The sequence below is a fragment of the Rhagoletis pomonella genome, unplaced genomic scaffold, assembly GCF_013731165.1.
Source record: "Rhagoletis pomonella isolate Grant_MI unplaced genomic scaffold, Rhpom_1.0 Rhpom_scaffold_00005, whole genome shotgun sequence".
Taxonomy (NCBI): domain Eukaryota; kingdom Metazoa; phylum Arthropoda; class Insecta; order Diptera; family Tephritidae; genus Rhagoletis; species Rhagoletis pomonella.
Genome location: NW_023458559.1, coordinates 70,470,433 through 70,489,398, shown reverse-complemented (window position 1 = coordinate 70,489,398; position 18,966 = coordinate 70,470,433). Strand labels below are relative to the sequence as shown.

The 18,966-nt window shown below is 33.8% G+C and overlaps 1 protein-coding gene across 1 annotated transcript in view; it reads left to right on the top strand.

Annotated features, from left to right (window-relative positions):
• Positions 1–3,738: 3,738 nt before the first annotated feature.
• LOC118739467 (zinc transporter ZIP6-like) overlaps positions 3,739–18,966 on the top strand; it is a 33,008-nt gene continuing 17,780 nt past the window's right edge. Inside the window, exon 1 of the mRNA XM_036470821.1 lies at positions 3,739–4,678. Coding sequence (XP_036326714.1) covers positions 4,526–4,678 — 153 coding nt within the window. The 5' untranslated portion in view covers positions 3,739–4,525. The remainder of the gene's footprint in view (positions 4,679–18,966) is intronic.

Sequence of the window (18,966 nt, the reverse complement as noted above, 5' to 3'; positions counted from 1 at the left end):
AATGCTCATATCTAAAGCCTTGGCCATATAAGCATAATGCGTTTTTCTTCTTTCAAATTAAGGTAAGGATTATTTACCAGTAAATTACACTGGTCGACGGCCAAAATTTACCAGAGACGCCGTTATGAAATTCTTATGTAAAATCACCCCCTGATTCCGAAAATCAAGGTTATTTTTAATTTTATGGTACCGTTTTTGAGATATTTGCAATTTACCGTTTTTGCAAAAAAAAAAAAATTGGGTCCACTTAATCATATATATCTCAAGAACGAATAAAGCAATTCCAAAACGGTTTGAAGCTTTTAAAAGGTAATAAAATTTTCTATAAGCTGTGCATACAACACTTTTTGCTAGGCCCTGTAGATTCAAAGATAACGAACAATCATTACCGATTTTTTCAATTTTTTTTGTAAAAATATAAAAGAAATTGTAATTTGCGGGGAAGGATCTCGAAAACCTTTTATTTTTTTGCAGATTTTTTTTTTCTCCCTAAGCTCTGTTGTATTACAAAAAAAATAAGCTATCATCGAAGAAAATCGATGCAAAACTACGTAAGTTATAAGCGATCAAATAAAAATACCCAGGTTGCGCAATTTCAACGTATACCTCAAAACGTATGTATGGTATAAAGAAGAGTGAAATATCTAGCTATTCTCTGTTTCTATTGAGTTAAAAGTTCAATTTATGAATGAAATTACCCATATTTTTAACTTTTTTTTTTAATTTATTTATGTTTATACTATATTCTAACAATCTTTATCTTAATTTGATTGGTAATGTCACTGTAGGTACGCTAGCATAGGTTACTCCTCTTGATCTTCCAACGCCAAGTACTTTTGTTTGACAAATATAACACTCTATTGAATGGCAAGTAGGTTCTCTCCATATCATTGGTGTATCAAATTTTGTTTGTTGTCCTGATTCCCACTGAATCAATTCTACTCGACACGATGTACACAAAGTGTTCGGTGTCCATGGTTTTTCAGCATTTTTAGGCTCAATTCCAAAATACTTGGAGTATAAAGTTTTGATATGATCTGAGAACACTCGTCGTCGCCTTATGATAGTATATTGGCCACACATGAAACAGAACATATCTGGATCCTTATTACACTCAAATTCTCGCTTCCTTTTACTCATTTTATTTTTTTTAATAAATCACGGTTTTGAAATTAGACTTATGAACTGAACTATCTCCGGCGAGCCTTGAAGATGTTATGAAGTTTCAAAGCGCATTAACTCATATTTATACTCGGAACAAGAATAAAATTGAAAAAATCAAATCTTACCTAGACAGAAAGGTTACTTTTTATAACAAGCCGGGAAAAGAAAATACTACCTGTTTTAGATGTAGGCTTTAGAAATTTTCTGTGTCTTATAATTTTGAAAATCTACCTGCATACTTACCCATAACTGACGGAAATACATGTTTATAACTACATGCCTACAGCAGGTTTCGAACCCAACCACTCTTCCTTTCGATGCAACCACTCTACCTACTATAATACAATTCGAGTATTAAAAGTACTATTTGATTTATTTAAAGAAAAAGTGTTATCATTGTTATGGTGTTATTCGTTTATCCGGATAATATCTCACTTGCACTTTATACCTTTAATATATGTATGTATGTATAGGTACATACATTGAAGTTGCGCAACCTGGGTATTTTTATTTGATCGCTTATAACTTACGTAGTTTTGCATCGATTTTCTTCGATGATAGCTTATTTTTTTTGTAATACAACAGAGCTTAGGGAGAAAAAAAAATCTGCAAAAAAATAAAAGGTTTTCGAGATCCTTCCCCGCAAAGTACAATTTTTTTTTATATTTTTACAAAAAAAATTGAAAAAATCGGTAATGATTGTTCGTTATCTTTGAATCTACAGGGCCTAGCAAAAAGTGTTGTATGCAAAGTTTATAGAAAATTTTATTACCTTTTAAAAGCTTCAAACCGTTTTGGAATTGCTTAATTCGTTCTTGAGATATATATGATAAAGTGGACCCAATTTTTTTTTTTTTTGCAAAAACGGTAAATTGCAAATATCTCAAAAACGGTACCATAGAATTAAAAATAACCTTGATTTTCGGAATCAGGGGGGTGGTTTTACATAAGAATTTCATAACGGCGTTTCTGGTAAAGAGAAAAAGTTGAAATTTGTGGTCCAGTGTTATTGAAGTATTAAGAAATTAATAAGAAAATCACTAATATTTGGAGAGTCCACACTTTTATTTAACCAAAGGACATACATTAACCAATATAAAAATTTTAACTGTTTACTCAGGTTTTTCATATACTTTTAAGGTATGCAGTTTTATAGCCCCATAAATTTTAGTATAAAAAAGTGCATGTTTGAATTACAAAAAAAATCCAGTGAGTGAAATTTTTTTTATATGGAAAATGCACAACACCGTCTGCAAAAAATTTTATTAAAAATCGACGCCAATTCCTAGCCGCTTCAAAGATGAACTTTGTTATACCTAAATTTATGAGGCTATAAAACTGCATACCTTAAAAGTTTATGAAAACATCTGCGAAAGATTTAAGGGCGTTGACGCGTTGGCGATGGCTAATACCGCAGAAGATTTAACGATGAGCTGTATGAGCTTTATGTACAACGATATTATCATAGTGCAGCGAACTAAAATTCCGCGGCTCCGCTGGCTTGGCCATGCCTCCTCTGAAAGTATTAAACGCGGGTCGCGACGCTGGTAACAGAGGAAGAGAAAGGCCTCCCCCAGATGGAGAAGTACTTGGCTTCAATTGGCATTTCCAATTGGCGTCAGTTGGCGCAGAAGAGAAATGACTGGCGTGCTATTTCGCACTCGGCCAAAATCGCTTATGCGGTTATAGCGGTAATCAAGAAGAAGAAGGATAAAATTTTTATTTTTCATGCTCTGGTGTAGTAGGCGTGGCAATTTTCCATTCTATGCCATTTTTAATGTTTCTCGACCAGTGGGGACCTTCCACTGTGCGGCGCCCTCTAAACACAAGCGCGCCAGACGACCGCTCGGGCCACTTTACTTTACAGTATATCGGTCTAACGAAAAATTTGTTTGATGAAAGAAGAATCAGATTAGAGAACACAGATCAACACAAGCGCGTTCGGTCATAGTTGCTTGACTCGTTAAGGGTTGTTTAAATTAATGCTTCGGATTCAAAGGATTTGCTACTTGCTCTATGATTGGCGAATCGAAAAGAGCTATTATTTTATAATATCTTTTTTTGTATTTAAGTTTAAAGAATGTGACGAGCAATTCATTGGAACTCAATCTGAGATAACTTAAGATGAAATATAAATCTTAATGAAGTATATGTACTATGTACATCCATATGTAAGTAAGTATGTATGTACTTATCAACTTTTTATTAGCCCATAATCCTTTCACAAATAACCAAAAGTTGCTCATACGCCCCAGATAACAACGACGAGGCATGCGCTACGCTCTCTAAAGCTTACTAAATAAATATTTAAGAATTATTACTACATACTTGCAACTAAGCTTTCTCTCAGCACTGAAAGCAAAGGCTAACGGTATGCAGAGGCATTCCACCTCCACTCTACTACTTCCTCCCACACACAGCCTCTAATGAAAGCACAAGCAAGCAGCAACTCGTTACTTCGAGAAGCGATCACACATGTATATATATATGTAAATATGTATGGTTGTACAAGTGTTTGTAGTTGAGCGCCGATCGGTAAATTAACTCGCTACTGGATTAAAATACGGCGTTTTGAGGTGAATAGCGTTTAATAGTCCGTCAACCGTTCAACGGTAAAGCGGAGCAACGAAGCTGGCGCGCGCGTAAAGTAAGCGAATACTTAAGTAAAGTGTGTTGATCTCGATAACAAAAAAAAAATATAAATACAAAAATACAAATAACAGCAACAAATAAATGACAGTAATGGTGATAGAGTCTAGCGTGCGATCAAATCCAAGCATTGTGGGGCTGAATTAAAATTAAGCGCAGCACAGCATTTATTTATTGTCAAAAAAGGCGAAGAGCGCCATAAACAGTCGCAAAAATTCATAATTTAATTAAAAAGCGAAACATTTTCGGTTAATCGGCGAGCTGCTGGCACTTTTTGTGTCTAAAACGCAAAACGAATATTGCGAATGACTAGAAAAAAAGTTAGAATTTTAGTACGAGGAAATTTAGAAAATTTATAATCGAAAAAACGATATTTAAGAAATAAATAAAAGAAACGAATAAGTGACGCTGCGAATTTGAGTTTACTCAAGTGCTTCTGCCAAATATTATAAGAAAACTTGAACTTGCCCTATGTTAAAGTGAATAGTAGTGTATATGTAGTAAACGCCAAAAACTTTATTTTAACTACATTTAGAGCAAAGTGAAAAGTGTAAAGTAAATACATACTGCTGTTTATACAGATTTTTGTTTGTGTTGTTTTATAAATTATCACTTTCCTATTTGCCGCAAAAGTACTTTTGTTTAAGCCCAGCTTTTGTTTGGAAATCGTAGTGATTTTCTGCTCCATCAAGTGTTTTGACTATAACCAAAAATGTCTTCGTCTACGCGTGCGCAAATCTGCTTAGTCATTTTTGTTTGCTTTCTCTGTGGAAAGTTGCAGTTTTCGCATGCAGCAACTGAATATAATCGTTACTTGGCGCATATTTTTCAAAAATATGGCACAGGTGGCACAATTTCATTCGAGGTGAGTGGGAAATGAGAATTTGAAACATAAAATTTTTCCGCCTTCGTTTGGCGGTTGTACCGAACCAATTTCCAAACCGAGAACACATTGGAAAGGTATTTTTGTGTAGATGTTTTTGTAGGAGAGTTTTTAGGGTTTCACAGTTGGCTGAAAATTACGGACAAAATCGTCGTTTAAAAATTTCCGTATTTGTGCATAGTTGTTGTTGCAACCTGTTCAATTTGAGTTGTTTTCGCATTTTTCTATACTTCGTTTTGAAATTTAATTTTGTAATAAAGATAAATGTGAGGATGAAGAAATAACTGATAAAAAGAATTAAGACAAAAAAATTAAGGCAAAATTGAAGATAAACGCGAAAATGAAAACAGTGGAAAATAAAGTAACTGAAAAGGTAAGAAGAGTTAATGAAATTTTTCGATAGGATTCCAAATAAATTCAGTCATAACAAATTTTGTTATCGAAAGTTATCAAGTTACCGAAATTTATCGAATCATCGAACTTTATAGTTATCCATGTTTATTGAGTAATCGAGTTATTCAAATTAATCAATGTTTATTGAGTTGTCGAAATTTATAGGCACAGAAACTTAGTTGTCGAAATTGACGTATAGTTATCGAGCTATAAAAATTTACGGGATTATCGAAACTTGTCAAGTTAATGAAATTTATCAAGTTATGCATATTAATTGAATTTTCGTTATTTATAGAGTAAAACGAAATTTATCGAGAATTATCGATATTTATTGATTTACTGAAATTTATCGATTTGTCGAATCGAAGTTTTTTCATTTTCTTAATATATTGAGCTATCGAAATTTCAAGTTTATATAAGTTTATCGAGTCATTATCGAATTTTGTCGTGTTACCAGAGTGTAACGAGTAAGCGAAATTTGCCTATAGCTCTCGAAAAATATAGAGTTATCAAAATTAAATGAGTTATCGAAGTTTATACCGTATCCAAAGCTTATCGAGTTATCGATTTATATCGAGATGTATTTCCATTTTTGTGTTATCGAAATTAATCGAGCCCTTGAGACTCACAATTAATGAAATTTATCGAAATTGGTTATCAGATTTTGTTGAGTTATCGGATTTTAGCGGTTTATCGACAAACTGGAATGTATCTGGTCAATTCCAAATCCAGCCAAGGTCCTCCAAAGACCTTCAAAGGTACTAAGAAAAATTGTAGTCACGTTTTAGTTCCAAATCAGGAGACTTTCGGGTAAGTCATTTTGTTTCCATAAGATAAACGACGTGACAAGTTATAAAACAGCTCCAAGGGTCTTAAAAAACTGAAAAAACGGTGGAATTTCGACTGTAACTGGCACTCCTAGTTTTAAGTAATGGATAAGCGAATCGAAATCAAGTGCGCTCGTACAATAACTTAACCGTTGCATTTTTTCTTACCAGCTTCGTAATAAGTGCATCTCTCAGTTCAGTCATAAGCATTCTGTTTGCTTCCAACACATCCGCTAGGTCCGATGATGCCCAATTTATCTTCCTAACTTGTTAGGAGATATCTCGAGCTTCAACATCTTTGTTTCACTTGTAGCTCCGTGTTTGCCACTGTGAGTCAATATCTCCCTGTGTCCATCCACAGAAATATCAACAGACGTGGTTCGCTGGGCGGTGGTCAAAGGAACCTTTGAACCTTTGGAGCCTTTGAACTTCCCGTACTATGACCTAAGACGACATTACTACGACATTAATAAACAAGTAATTTTTAGCAAAAAAAAACCGACTTAAAAAATATATATATATATCTATATATTTCATGATTCAATGATCGGATCTAAACCAAATAAGTACGGGACCAACTCTGAGACACTACCTTTACGTTGCAAAAAGAATTATCGGTTGACGTGGTCCAAAGTTATGCGGTAACACACATAAAAAAAAAAATTAAAAAAATATTCCGACGAACTGATAACCTCCTCCTTTTTTGGAAGTCGGTTAAAAAAAACTAAAAGCGCAGATTTCCTACAATTGAGCTCCATTACTGCAAATTTTTTATTTTGGGAAGTATTATAGCACGCTGCAGTACAACTCTTTATTCCAAAGTTTGTAAGTAATAAAACTTTATAAATACATACGTTTTTTATATCGAAATGGAAAAATTACGAAAGCATACATATCGAATATCGCAAAAACAAGTTTAAACCACTTTAATTTATGCCCCAAAATGAATATTAAAGCAAAATGTGGACAAACGCGAAATCGCTAAATGCACTGAGGCGTGATAACATGTGTGTTTGTAATACAATGTCACCGGTATAATTACTGGCAATTACAGTGTCACACACAGTACACGTGCAAAAATTCTTATTAATCTTTTGCTTTAAATGTGAAAGAGATAATTTAAAAATCGATTTTTATTAGCAAGATTGAAATAAATTCGAATATTGCTGTTACATATGACTTCTCATGTACTTATAATAAATTAATAAAATGAAATTAGTAGATATGTAGGAGAAACGAAATCCTCGAAAATTTTATTTAATTTCCACTAGACATTAAATGAAAACATTTTTAATGACAATGTTAGGCATTAAATAATTTCCATACCATTACGTTCATAAAATTAGTCATTATGTCTGTTTTCACACTGCTTTTTTTTGGCATTTCAATGCCTAGTGCAAATTAGGCATTACACAAGGTACCCCCATATTTTTAAAGCCACAGACGAAAACTGAGTATTGAAGTTAAGCTTCTTTAAATGCAATAGTTATGTAGCTAAAAAATCTTCACGAAATTGTGACATTTGCGCCATTTTCCCTCTCTCTGTTTGTGCCTACATTAGGGCTGCCAGACGTCCTGGTTTTCCATAATTTGTCCTGATTCACACTTAAAATATCCTGTTTTTTTTAATGAAGGTCAATGCAGACGCCCTTTTAGTTTTTGCAGATTTTTGCTATAAAAAGGTTAAGCTCTCTGTTATTAGTAATCGAAACCCGAAAATCTTACTTTTTTATTTTCAGGCAAATGCCAAATAAATGCAAGTTCCTGGACAGGTACACAGCTGAGGGGAGATACACACTACCCGATTGATAATTTCGGGAGCTAAAATCTCTCCCAAAAGGCCTTTCTGAAAGTCATTCCTTTCCCTTTTCTTTTTTGTATGGAGTGGCACAAACTGAAGGGCTTCTGATTTCGCTTTTGTAATACGCTCTTTAGAAAGCCTTTTGGAGTAGTTTTTTTAAAACTGTTTTATTTCATAAAAAATCATAATTATGTAAGGTACTTTTTCAGCCCTTATTGGGTAAGTCCTTTAGAGCGGTTTCACTAAAGATAGCCTACCTAAATCTTCTAGTTTTGCATATACAAAATAGCAGAAATGATCAAGAAGCGCATTGTAGAATATGTGGAAATTTGGTAATGGTTGTAAGGCAAGCATTCAAGATTAGGTTAAAGGCGACAAAACATTTTTCCAAGTTGCATAACAGTCAAAAGAAATTTCTGCTTTTATGTTTAAAAAAATTAAATTTTGAGCGTTTTATAAAATCACAACTTCATCAATAATCATTCAGTTCTACGGAAACTATAAAGCTTGAAATTATTTCAGAATAATGAAATGCCAGAACCAAAGCAACTGTACTTATAAGGAATATTAGGGTACCATACTCACTTGTATCTTCGTCTTTGATTTGGATAATAAGTGTCCTGGTCGATGGGTTCAGGCTTGTGACAGCCCTAGCCTACATTGCCATTTAGAATGAACTATCGCTTTAAAGTTAGACGAAGACGAAGACTCAAGATAAAGACGAATACGAAAACAAAGACGAAGAAGAATATAAATAGGAATAGGAAGACGAAGGCGAAGGCGAAAGCGAAGGTGAAAACGAAGACAAATACGACTATGAATGCAAAACTGTAGACGAAAACGAATACGAAGTCGAAGATGGAGATGGAGATGGAGATTAATATGAATACGAAAGAGAAAACGAAGTCACAAACGAAAAAGACTGCAAAGCCGAATACGAAAGCGAAAATGGAGCAGAAGAAGAAGATGAATACAAATATGAATACGAAGGCGAATGCAAAGACCAGGAGGAATATGAAGTCGAATACGAAGGAATATGAAGTTGAATATGTAAATATTTATTAAGTGTAATAAAAATGTTTGCAATATAAAACTAACTGGAATTTTGTCGGAGGATCTTTTACTTCCGTGTACAGGCTCAAGTGCATTCCCTTTTTAATAGTTCTTTTAAATTTAACAATGTTTTATAACAACGAATGTGACTATTTGGACATAGGAGGCTCTGATCAAATATTAGAAGGCGTTCGTAGCTTTCGATAGAAGAGAGATGGCGTTACGAATTCTATGAGCTTCATAATGACTTGGACAAAAAGATCTGTCTAAGCTTGGCGTGGGAAACTGGCGTACCTTCGCTAAGGAGAAAGGCAATTAGCGATTTTTTTCTTTATAGATCCAGGCGAGAAAACAGTTGTAGTTCCAAATAGGGAGAACATGGCGAATCGTATTTATAAGCGTAATTTATTACCTAAAAATTATTTTTTCCAGTTTTCTAAATTAATTTAACATTATTTTTGCTAAACTGAAATGCATAACATAGAGAAAACAACGGAATGTACATACATATACAATTCTTAAACCAGAAAGGTTTAATTTATTTGAGCTAAAAATAGTATACTCTACTAAGCCTTTTAAAAAGTAAATACATTAATGCACAATATTGTCACGTTAAATTTCAATTTCATTGTGCACTTACATATTTATTTGCACGTTTATATGCACACGTATATATTTACATACATACCTATGTATGTATGTAGGTACGTGTATGTATGCAGATACATATATATTTTTATAAAACACTTGTCATACTTCCTTCATGAAATTTCTTTTTAAATCCGGCAGGTTTATTCTACATATGTATGTACTTAGATACATATATATGTATATATAAATATATACTAGTCCATACCACCTCACAAGTAAGCAAAAAAATTTCGCCGTACGAACCTGAGTCTAAAGTATTTCTGCAAGAAAATTTCGGTCAACTTTTTACATTTTTCGGTGACACCTACATTCGGCAATGAAAATTATTTTCTGAAATATCTCCACTCGAATAATCGAAATACTTTCTTAGCAATATTTTAATTATTTTTGGTTAGCTTTAATTTAGTGACTTTAGGGTGGTACGTTAGGGTGATAAGAACTGAAGAACTGATATAGGGTGGGAAAATACTAGCACGGGGTACTTGAGGTCAATGTTTTTTGAAAAAAAAAATTAAAATTCTTCTGAAGATAAAAATATCGATACATTATACTTTAAGATCCTACTTTAAATGCCGAAGATATAACGAAAAATGTAAAATCGACCACAAATAATGAAAATTTAAGAAAGTGTGAACAAGACATCAAAAGCCATAGAAAATGTTTTGAGACATTGTGCAATATTATGAAAACATAAAATTTTGATGGGTTCATTATAAAATAATTTTTTTTTTCTCGAAGTTGCTTTGTTAATCGCGTTTTATTTTTTAGAAAAATTTTGCCTTTTCATTGCCCTCTCCAGAGTTTGTGCTTAGAGGGCACTCAGAAGGAAACATTTTACGGTAGAAAAGAAAACGTCATAAAATATATTCGACACAGGGATGTACGGCGAACTTTGTTGTCTGCTACAGTCTAATGCACATACACACATGCACTTTAGTGAGTTTCGGTCTTCATACACAAGAAAAAATACAGTAATTACCTCCTTGAAATCCTACGATTTTGGTGCAGTAGAAAGCTTTCACCTTAGCCTCTAAAGCAGACAAAATGGTTATTTCTTTAGAACGTGTAATAAACCATTGAAAAAATATGTATGTAGATATGAACGAGTATATTTGATAGCTATGACACCAAAATCCCCCTGAAGTTTATAAATTTGTTCTCATGTTCCAGTCTAATGTAGCTTAGCAAGTGCAACACGAGCATATAGTCAATGGCTTCTAGACAGGTCAACTATCCGCTGTAGTGCTGACTATCTAGGCACGTACGTACATATGTAGTATAAGCATGTATGTAGACATACATACAAACATACTTATGTAAATTGTACACCTCGTGTCGAACCCCACTGGTTCATCTTTTAATGGGGTCGTCACCACCTACATATATTCTTCTCACTTGATCTTCAAATCTGCTCGATCTTAAAGAGGCGCTACAACTACGTTTAATATCAGTCGCTTCTCGAATTTCTTTATTATTCATTTTTTAAGAGAATTTCTATGTATGTAGTATATAGGAACGTATGTGTGTATATACGAGCATGTATCTTCTTTGATAACGATGATGTGATGAGATTTTATTAAATTTATGGCCGTAGATTTTTGCACACAGCGCAAATGATTATGCAGTGTTGTGTGTATCTCTGGTCAAAATACCCTATAACGAGCCATGAAGATCTTCTCGTAACTATGGTCGATCAAGTGTTTAGGTATGGGCACATTTGATATGTTTCGGATGAGAATACCTTGATAATTTATTTTTGCAAAAATTTTTGCGTTTAAGTAATTTTTATTAATTAAGCTTAGTATACAGCTCTCAAGAAAAACGAAAAATTCATACAATGACGTTAAAGAAATGGAAAATACATTTTTTCTATCAAAATTTCTTAAACGAGTCTGCAGCTCTCGAGAAAAATTGTTTTTATATTTAATTCTTCAAGAAAATTTACAACAAAGACAATGTACTCATTCAAGCAATAGAAATTGTGCAAAATATTTCTACAGATTTTCCTTGAGATCTGTATACTAAGCTTTCGAATGGAACTCTTATAAGAGCCTTCTTCGACAAATCCTTTAATTGAGTCCTAAAAAGTTCCAGAACCCCGATATTACGGTACGTCTAATTAAAACTAGGGGTTGACTTTTACGAAGAATGAGCATTTACTGTTCCACCTTATGGAGCATTGAGGTAATTTGTGGAGAGGAAACTCTTCAAACCTGTACCTATATCTCTGAGTTTACTTATTCCTCCCTGGCTATCATCAGCCAGATCCAACCGCTACTGCATCCTGTTACCACCCAGCTCCATCGTGGAGGGTATACATACAGAGGATGTGAAGACTGGCCGTTGAACTGCCCGCTAACAAACAATAGATCGACTCTCTACATATTGCATTGTATACAGACCACCAGTTGACTCATCTGTTAACGTAAAGTGCATCTACCTCGATTCTGAAATGCGGCACACTAAGTAAATTGGCCCTCGCAACCACTACTGCTTATTACATTGGATATGAGAATGGTTAGTTCCGCGCAGAAAAGTCGCCGAATAGATATCAGCTTAAAAACTCTGGAGTATTATGGATTGTCGTACGACTACTGAAAATAAAGGTTTGACGAGAATACAATAGTAGGTAGAGTGGTGCAGCTCTAATAATCAGTGTTGACACTTTGTAAGTAATTTTTCAAAACGTGAGGAATTTCGGGTGCGCTTGAGTATTTTCTGAGGATTTTTATTTTGAGGAATTTTTCTCGATATATTTGCAGATAACGATTGCAACCATGTTTTACACAAGAGAGTTGTTAAATTTCAGAAGTTTTATAAAGAGCGAAATACACCACACAAGCGGCTTGTCAAACCTACTTTTCCCATTTCGCCATACACCATGCAAACATGACTCGTTCAAGCAAAGAATTTTAGTTTTCTCCCGATTCACAATGTAAAAGGGTTTGGTTTTCTTCGACTTTTCTCTCTTGTGTCCTCAATCAAAATTTTGATTTTTGTTCACATTTCTCCCAAACGGCTTGTGAAACCTCCAAACACCCCCACACAACATAAATACCTTTAATAAGAAAAGGGATATTTCGCTTGGTTTGTCAAGCCGCTTGTGTGGGGTTTTTCGCTCTTAAGCACATCTGCATTTCCTGCTAAATATTCAAAATGTTATCGAAAATTCTTTCATTTTCAACTTATTTTAAACTTGCAAAATCTCGGAAACGATTTTTATACCTGTACCTGTAATTAGTATGCTGACACACAATACTCATATCTGTAATAAGAAAATTTTGAGTAATTTGTTCGGATTTTGAGGATTTTTTATTTGTTTTTGAGGAATTTGGTAATTTTTTTTTTGTGGAAACACTGCTAATAATTCTTGGTCCCCATGTGAAGATAGATTTATAGCCGTTGAACCTTTTTGGCGGAGTTTGGCTTTTAACGTGTGGCTTATATGTTGAGAATAACCACGTAGTTTGAGTTTCCATGCCCAGCAATTACTGTAGCCTCAAAATATCGCTTCTGAAGTCACCTGACAAGGGCAGGAGTGATCCTCGACCTTATTGGCGCATCAGTCTCCTTCCTTGGTGTGAATCTGTTATGACGGTTGTGGCAAAAACATTTTGTCGTGCCAAAGGTTAATGCTGCTGTCTTGTCTGCTGGTATGTCGCACAGTTTCCACTGATACACTGCAGGTGCTCATGGAAGCGCCTCTTCTTGATTAGGAGGTCATAGAACGCCCTATGGCTTTCCGGTTAAGAAGGGGCATGGAGATGCCGTTGTTGGATGGGTGCCGGAGAGTTTACTTTAGCCTGATCTTGGGTACTGCCCTTGGGGAGTATCGTGGGGGTTGTGGTTTAAGACTTAAATGCGGCTCGATGTGGAGTTGCATTGCAACCGGGTGCCGGACCCATAGCACGGCAGAGGTTTATATAGGCCCCGTACCCTACCAAGGTGGTAAGAGTGTCCATTATAATAATAATTCAAACTCCTATTTTAGGTAGTTTTATCAACCCAATTTAATCATATTAAGGTATATCCTTGCAAAAGCCGTGTTATAAAATTGAAGAGTCTGATGGATAAACCCCATATCCTACCGAGGGCTACCTTGCAGCCATAAAGGGCTTTTCTAACTCATTCATTTACATACCACCTTCACCTAAAGTTTTTGCACCTTGAAATTAGAACTTATCCACAACTCTTTGCACTAGATTACGCGAACTTTTCGTTGCGTGAGTTTTGCATGAGTTTGAAATGTTTAAATATTAAAATTTATCCACTGAGAGCCACTTTTTCTTGGGTGATAGTGATAGCATAGCTACTTATATTCATGTTTCCGTTTGGTTCTTTTGCAGAAACGTTCTTGACATTACATATTGTTCTAGTGCAGAACTAAACCAAACCGGAAAATTTTGTTTCCAAAAAATGTCACCACCAGTGTGACCAGATGATCGCAAAAAGCGAGGCTAAATTGGTTTTGAAAAAAAGTTAAAAAAAGTTATACTCTATGAAAAATGAAGCTAAAAAGAAGTCAGTATATTCATTCCTTAAAAACTCTTCGCCAACTCGAAAACTTCCGCGAAACCGATTTTCTTTCAATAAATTTTTGAATCCTTCTTAATAACTGCTACATTACTTCAAAGTATGCAGGAAAACCTAAAAACAATTTTAAAAATAAATATGATTGTTTTCTACATTAGAGTGCACTAGTAATGCGCCAACAAATCAGTGGCTTCAAAAATACGTTTTAAAGCAAATTTTGTAGTATTATTTTGTTAAGACCTAAGAAAAAGCTATGAAAGTATGTTCTCAAAGGCATGGTACTTTGCTCTGTTATTGTAATATTTCAACCGTAAACGCTTGTTTTTGGAATATTAAGTAATTTTAATATGGTAATTATTTTTATAAATCCCGGTCCGAATTTTACTATGAATATTTTAAGTAAAAAAAGGCCAGAACAAAGCCAGGAAGATAGACCCAAAAATCTGAGGCTTTGGCTTAAAATTTAATGCTAAATTTAGCCTCAAAAAGGCTAACCTGGTAACACTGGTCACCACTTCTTGTAACCGCAATTCTAGGTACCATAAAATTTTGTAGAATTTCTGTTGTTGCAAATTTCATGGGTCAATATTCTCTTACCAGCTTATGAGATGGTAACAGAATTTACCGATGCGCAGCATTATTTAGCGGTAAAAAAAAAATGTTAATACCAACGCAGATTAGGCCTGTTAGAAAAGTGTTCCTTTACAGCAAGTAGTAGCTATTTTCTTAACTACCGTTACATTCACAGATAACACGCCGTTACATATCACAGATAACACGCTCTGAAATCGGTTATTTGATAAGCACCATACTTCAATTACATTTAACTAAATATGTAAGTATGTATGTAGGTGAATCGTAAGTAATGAAGTAGAAACTAAAGTTTTAGATGCATAACTGAGATAGGAATTAAAATGCTTTTATTTAGTTGATTTCTGACTTCTAAACGCTCTACATACATATGTAAGTATTTACATATTTAATTAGAACGCTATGATGTAAAATGAAAATTGTTTTCTGTTGCTGCATTCAGTTCTATTCTTATGCTTAATTAACAGTAAGATTATTAGTTAAACAAACACTAGAATAGATGTTGACAGCGCAAGCTTTTGACGTGTGCACTTCTGTATATGGGCGATTCCACCGTCACGGGTTGGACATATGTACAGAAAAAGTTTTCTTTCTTTTTTAAATTTAAGTATAAAGTACTGAACAAAGACTATTATATGAGTTATTACAAAATACGAAAAAATTTCCAGCTTACTTTTATATGGAAAAAATCGGATTTATTTCTTCTGTCACGGGTGGGACAAAAAAAAAGAACCTGCTTTTTGGAGCAGATATATTTTACGGAAACTCTGCGAATTTATTTCACTTTTCTGTGTGAACTTGATGTCTTATAATAAAACAAAGAACCAGGAACACAAACAAAGCAAAAACTACAAAAAAATTATGGCTTTATTATACAAAAAATCCGAAATTTCTTCTGTCACAGGTGGGACAACGTTTGTCACGGGTAGGATACGTACAAATTTTTATATGAAAAGGACCACTTAAAGTGTGGTCCGTATATAAAGATTAGTTATTAAAAAATATAAGAAGCCAAGTAGGGGTTAAGTTCACTCACGTTTTATCTTAGGATAGTGCCTTTTATATAGAAGAAAATTCTTATCACCGTCAGCCAAAAATATTATTAAAAATGAACGCGATTTCCTAGCGTCTTGACATTTTCACTTTTACCTACTTGAATTTAATGGACTACGAAACTGCATACCTAAAAATTCTGCACAAAAAGTCTAAAATTTTTGGGTGTAATTGTTAAAGTTTGTTGCATGTTTATAATTTTTGTAAGAAGAAATAAAGCTTATCAGCCCTGTAAACCTACCTCTGACAACTGTCCCACGCATAGCTGTCACGGGTGGGGCATGCGTCTCTGTTGAATTATTCTTATCTAACTAAGTGGAAACGACAATGCAACTTTGGTAAATATTTGCAATGAATTTCTAACATTGTGTAGCAAACACGAAACACAACCTCAATTTCTGTAATTAAATTCAACAAATTTTAGCTTTTTTTTTTGTCACGGGTTGGACAAGACCAATACTGCTCAATAATAACTCATAATATAGATAAAGGAGTCACATAATTTACTATATAACACAGTTTTATTAAAAGCAGATGAGTTCTACTATATATTTTTCTTAACAAACACTTGAATTATGAATCGCAAATTATTTGACAGTGCATTCAACACAACCTACTTTAAACTCAATCAAAATATTTACTTAGAACTTGATTTCAAAACGTAAAAAAAGGTAATAAAAATGCATTTAAAGCTTTAATTTGTTATTTTTTGGTTGATTCACGATTTTTACAAATGTCTTATCCACACGTTTGGTAGTTTTGTAAAGAAAATAATTTTTGCTCTGAGGTCCACTTTCCCATGGAACCGCCCATATGTATGTAAATATATTCATATGTCTGTAGAATGCATCAGAGCATCACAAAATTGGTAAGTAATAATATGAATGTTGGTTAACTAAACTATTTTTCTTTCATAATTAACTTTTATTATATTTATTAATATTAAACAAAGCCATGGTGATAAGTGTAGATGACTTTTTTAAGAAATGCTTACTTACCAATATATTTTTGATGTGTAGACATCTTAGCTCCCTGTATGGGCTTAATTTGCTTCTAGTGTCATCATAAACCACGCAGTCTTGGGTCCGAGTCCCACGGCCAGTAGATTTTTCATTGCATTTTTTTAATCAATTCAATTATTACTTTTTTATTGTAATTGTAGTTGTTGCGCGAAGTCCGTTGTTAATTTCAAAAATTTTCAATACGGTGCTTAAGGAGGCTAAGAAGTTGTTTTAGAGATACGCATATATGATATACTAAGTGGGCGGTGTCACGCCCATTTTCGTAAAATTCAATGAAAAATCAATCCTTTGCATACATAAATTTTGGCTAAATATGAATTCTTTAGCACACTGCTCAAAAAATCTGAACGTCCGGTACATACACACATATAAATTCAAGGCCGTATTTCTGCTTAAATTGCTTAACTTCGGCGATTTGTATGCAGTTGCATTAGATGAGGTATCAATTTATTCGAAAATAAATTTTATTTTAGGCATATTTGGAAACTTAGAAAAAAAACTTAAATCAGCGATGGTCAAAGTTGAAAAAATTAAGAATAATAAGGCTTATTAAAATTGAACCAATGTAGACTCCCAACAAGCTAAGTCTAACAATATATTGTTTTACATCATTTTAAAGGTCTATACTCTTTTGAAAAGTTCAGTTTTCTCAAACTGGTTGAAAAATAGTCAAGCTATTAATAGATAAGTGCATCAAGTACGAACAAAACGGTTGTTTTTAACAAAACAAAAGGGGGGTTCGGGAACTATACGGAACCTGTTTTCATATTGTACTCGACCATAGTTGCAACCTAAAGCAGGTTTAGTTTCGGATGTATTTGGTAACTTTTTTTTGTAGAGTACTTTCTGACCGAAGCTTACTCTCGGCCAAAACCTACCGAAAGAGTAGCCGCAAATCTTGTAAAATCTGGAAATTTGACAAGTACGGAAACGCAGCATTGACAGTTTCTTCATTTCTTTATCCAATGTCACTTTTTAACACCATGTCAAAGTCCGATTCTCCAATCGCTCAAAATTAATGCTATGTAATTTTATTTACTTCATACAAGTTAAGGTTGGATACAACTTAAGGTATGAAGGTTTTGCCAAAAGCGCTATAGCATGATTCATATATTGTCACAACCAAAATTATGAATAGGTGGAAAAGCAAGTTAATAATTTAACCGCATACTCGATACCCGCCTAAGTACTTGTGGAAAGGATTCGAGTACAAAAACTACTCAATACTTGAAGAAAGTATCGAATATTTACTCGTAGTTACTTGTATGGGAACATCACTAATCATGCCCGTGCCAGTGTATAGCGCAGAAACATGGATAATGAAAACATCTGATCAGGCGGCTCATGGAGTGTTCAAGAGAAAGATTCTGTGGAAGATTTACTGGCCACGGCAAAAACCGCAGACAAAGGAACGATGAGCTTCATGAGCTTTACAATGATACATATAGACATATTGCAGCAGATCAAAATAAATCGGCTTCTTGGGTGCTATGTTAAAAAAAAAACCAGTTAGAGAACGATTTGGCTTCACATGGCATTTCCAATTGGCGTCAGTTGGCACAGAAAATAAACGACTATGTGCCAACACGTTTAGAATACCGCGTGTATTTCACCTTTTTTACAACTTTTTAATATGTGTTAAAAAAAAAATTAAATAACAAACAACCCGTTCAAGAAATTTGTGATATACATATTTTCCCATTATGAGAAATCCCCGTTTCAAAAAGTATTATTTAATAAGACATCATTACTCAACAAACCTATTAAAACGTACTCGTAAACTCTTTCAATTAAAATGTGCATTAATTTAAACTATGTACATACATATATGAGTCAGCTTTGCGTTTTTTCATGCCGTTTACTCTAGCAAATTAAAATAGCGTTTTTCTATGGCACATATTAAAAAGATTTAAATAATATGTATGTATGTATGTAATAAACCGAAAGTAACTCATAAGCATTATTTGGTGTGAATTTTTTTCTGAATCGGTAAAGTAAAATTTAACTTATCTTTATATTATTCTTAATGCACCGAGTTATCCATTTCGTCATTTCGAAACCGACGTGTTCTTACTAGATATTCGCGCAACTTTGCTTTAAAGCAAATCTGCTTCTGTTAAAAACGCCAAATAAGGTGGCATGCTTTTTATCGAAAGAAGATCATTTATTTCCTTGCCAATTATCAACAAAATAAAAACTACATTTCTCAAACGAAAGTGCACTACCAAGTTAAAATAGTTGTATAATCTTTAGAAACTAGAAAATTTTAGTTCATAAAAAAATAGTTTGAGCCAAGTTTGCTGGCCCAATGACAGGTCAATTGGAGAGGAAATTTCAAGTCGTTTC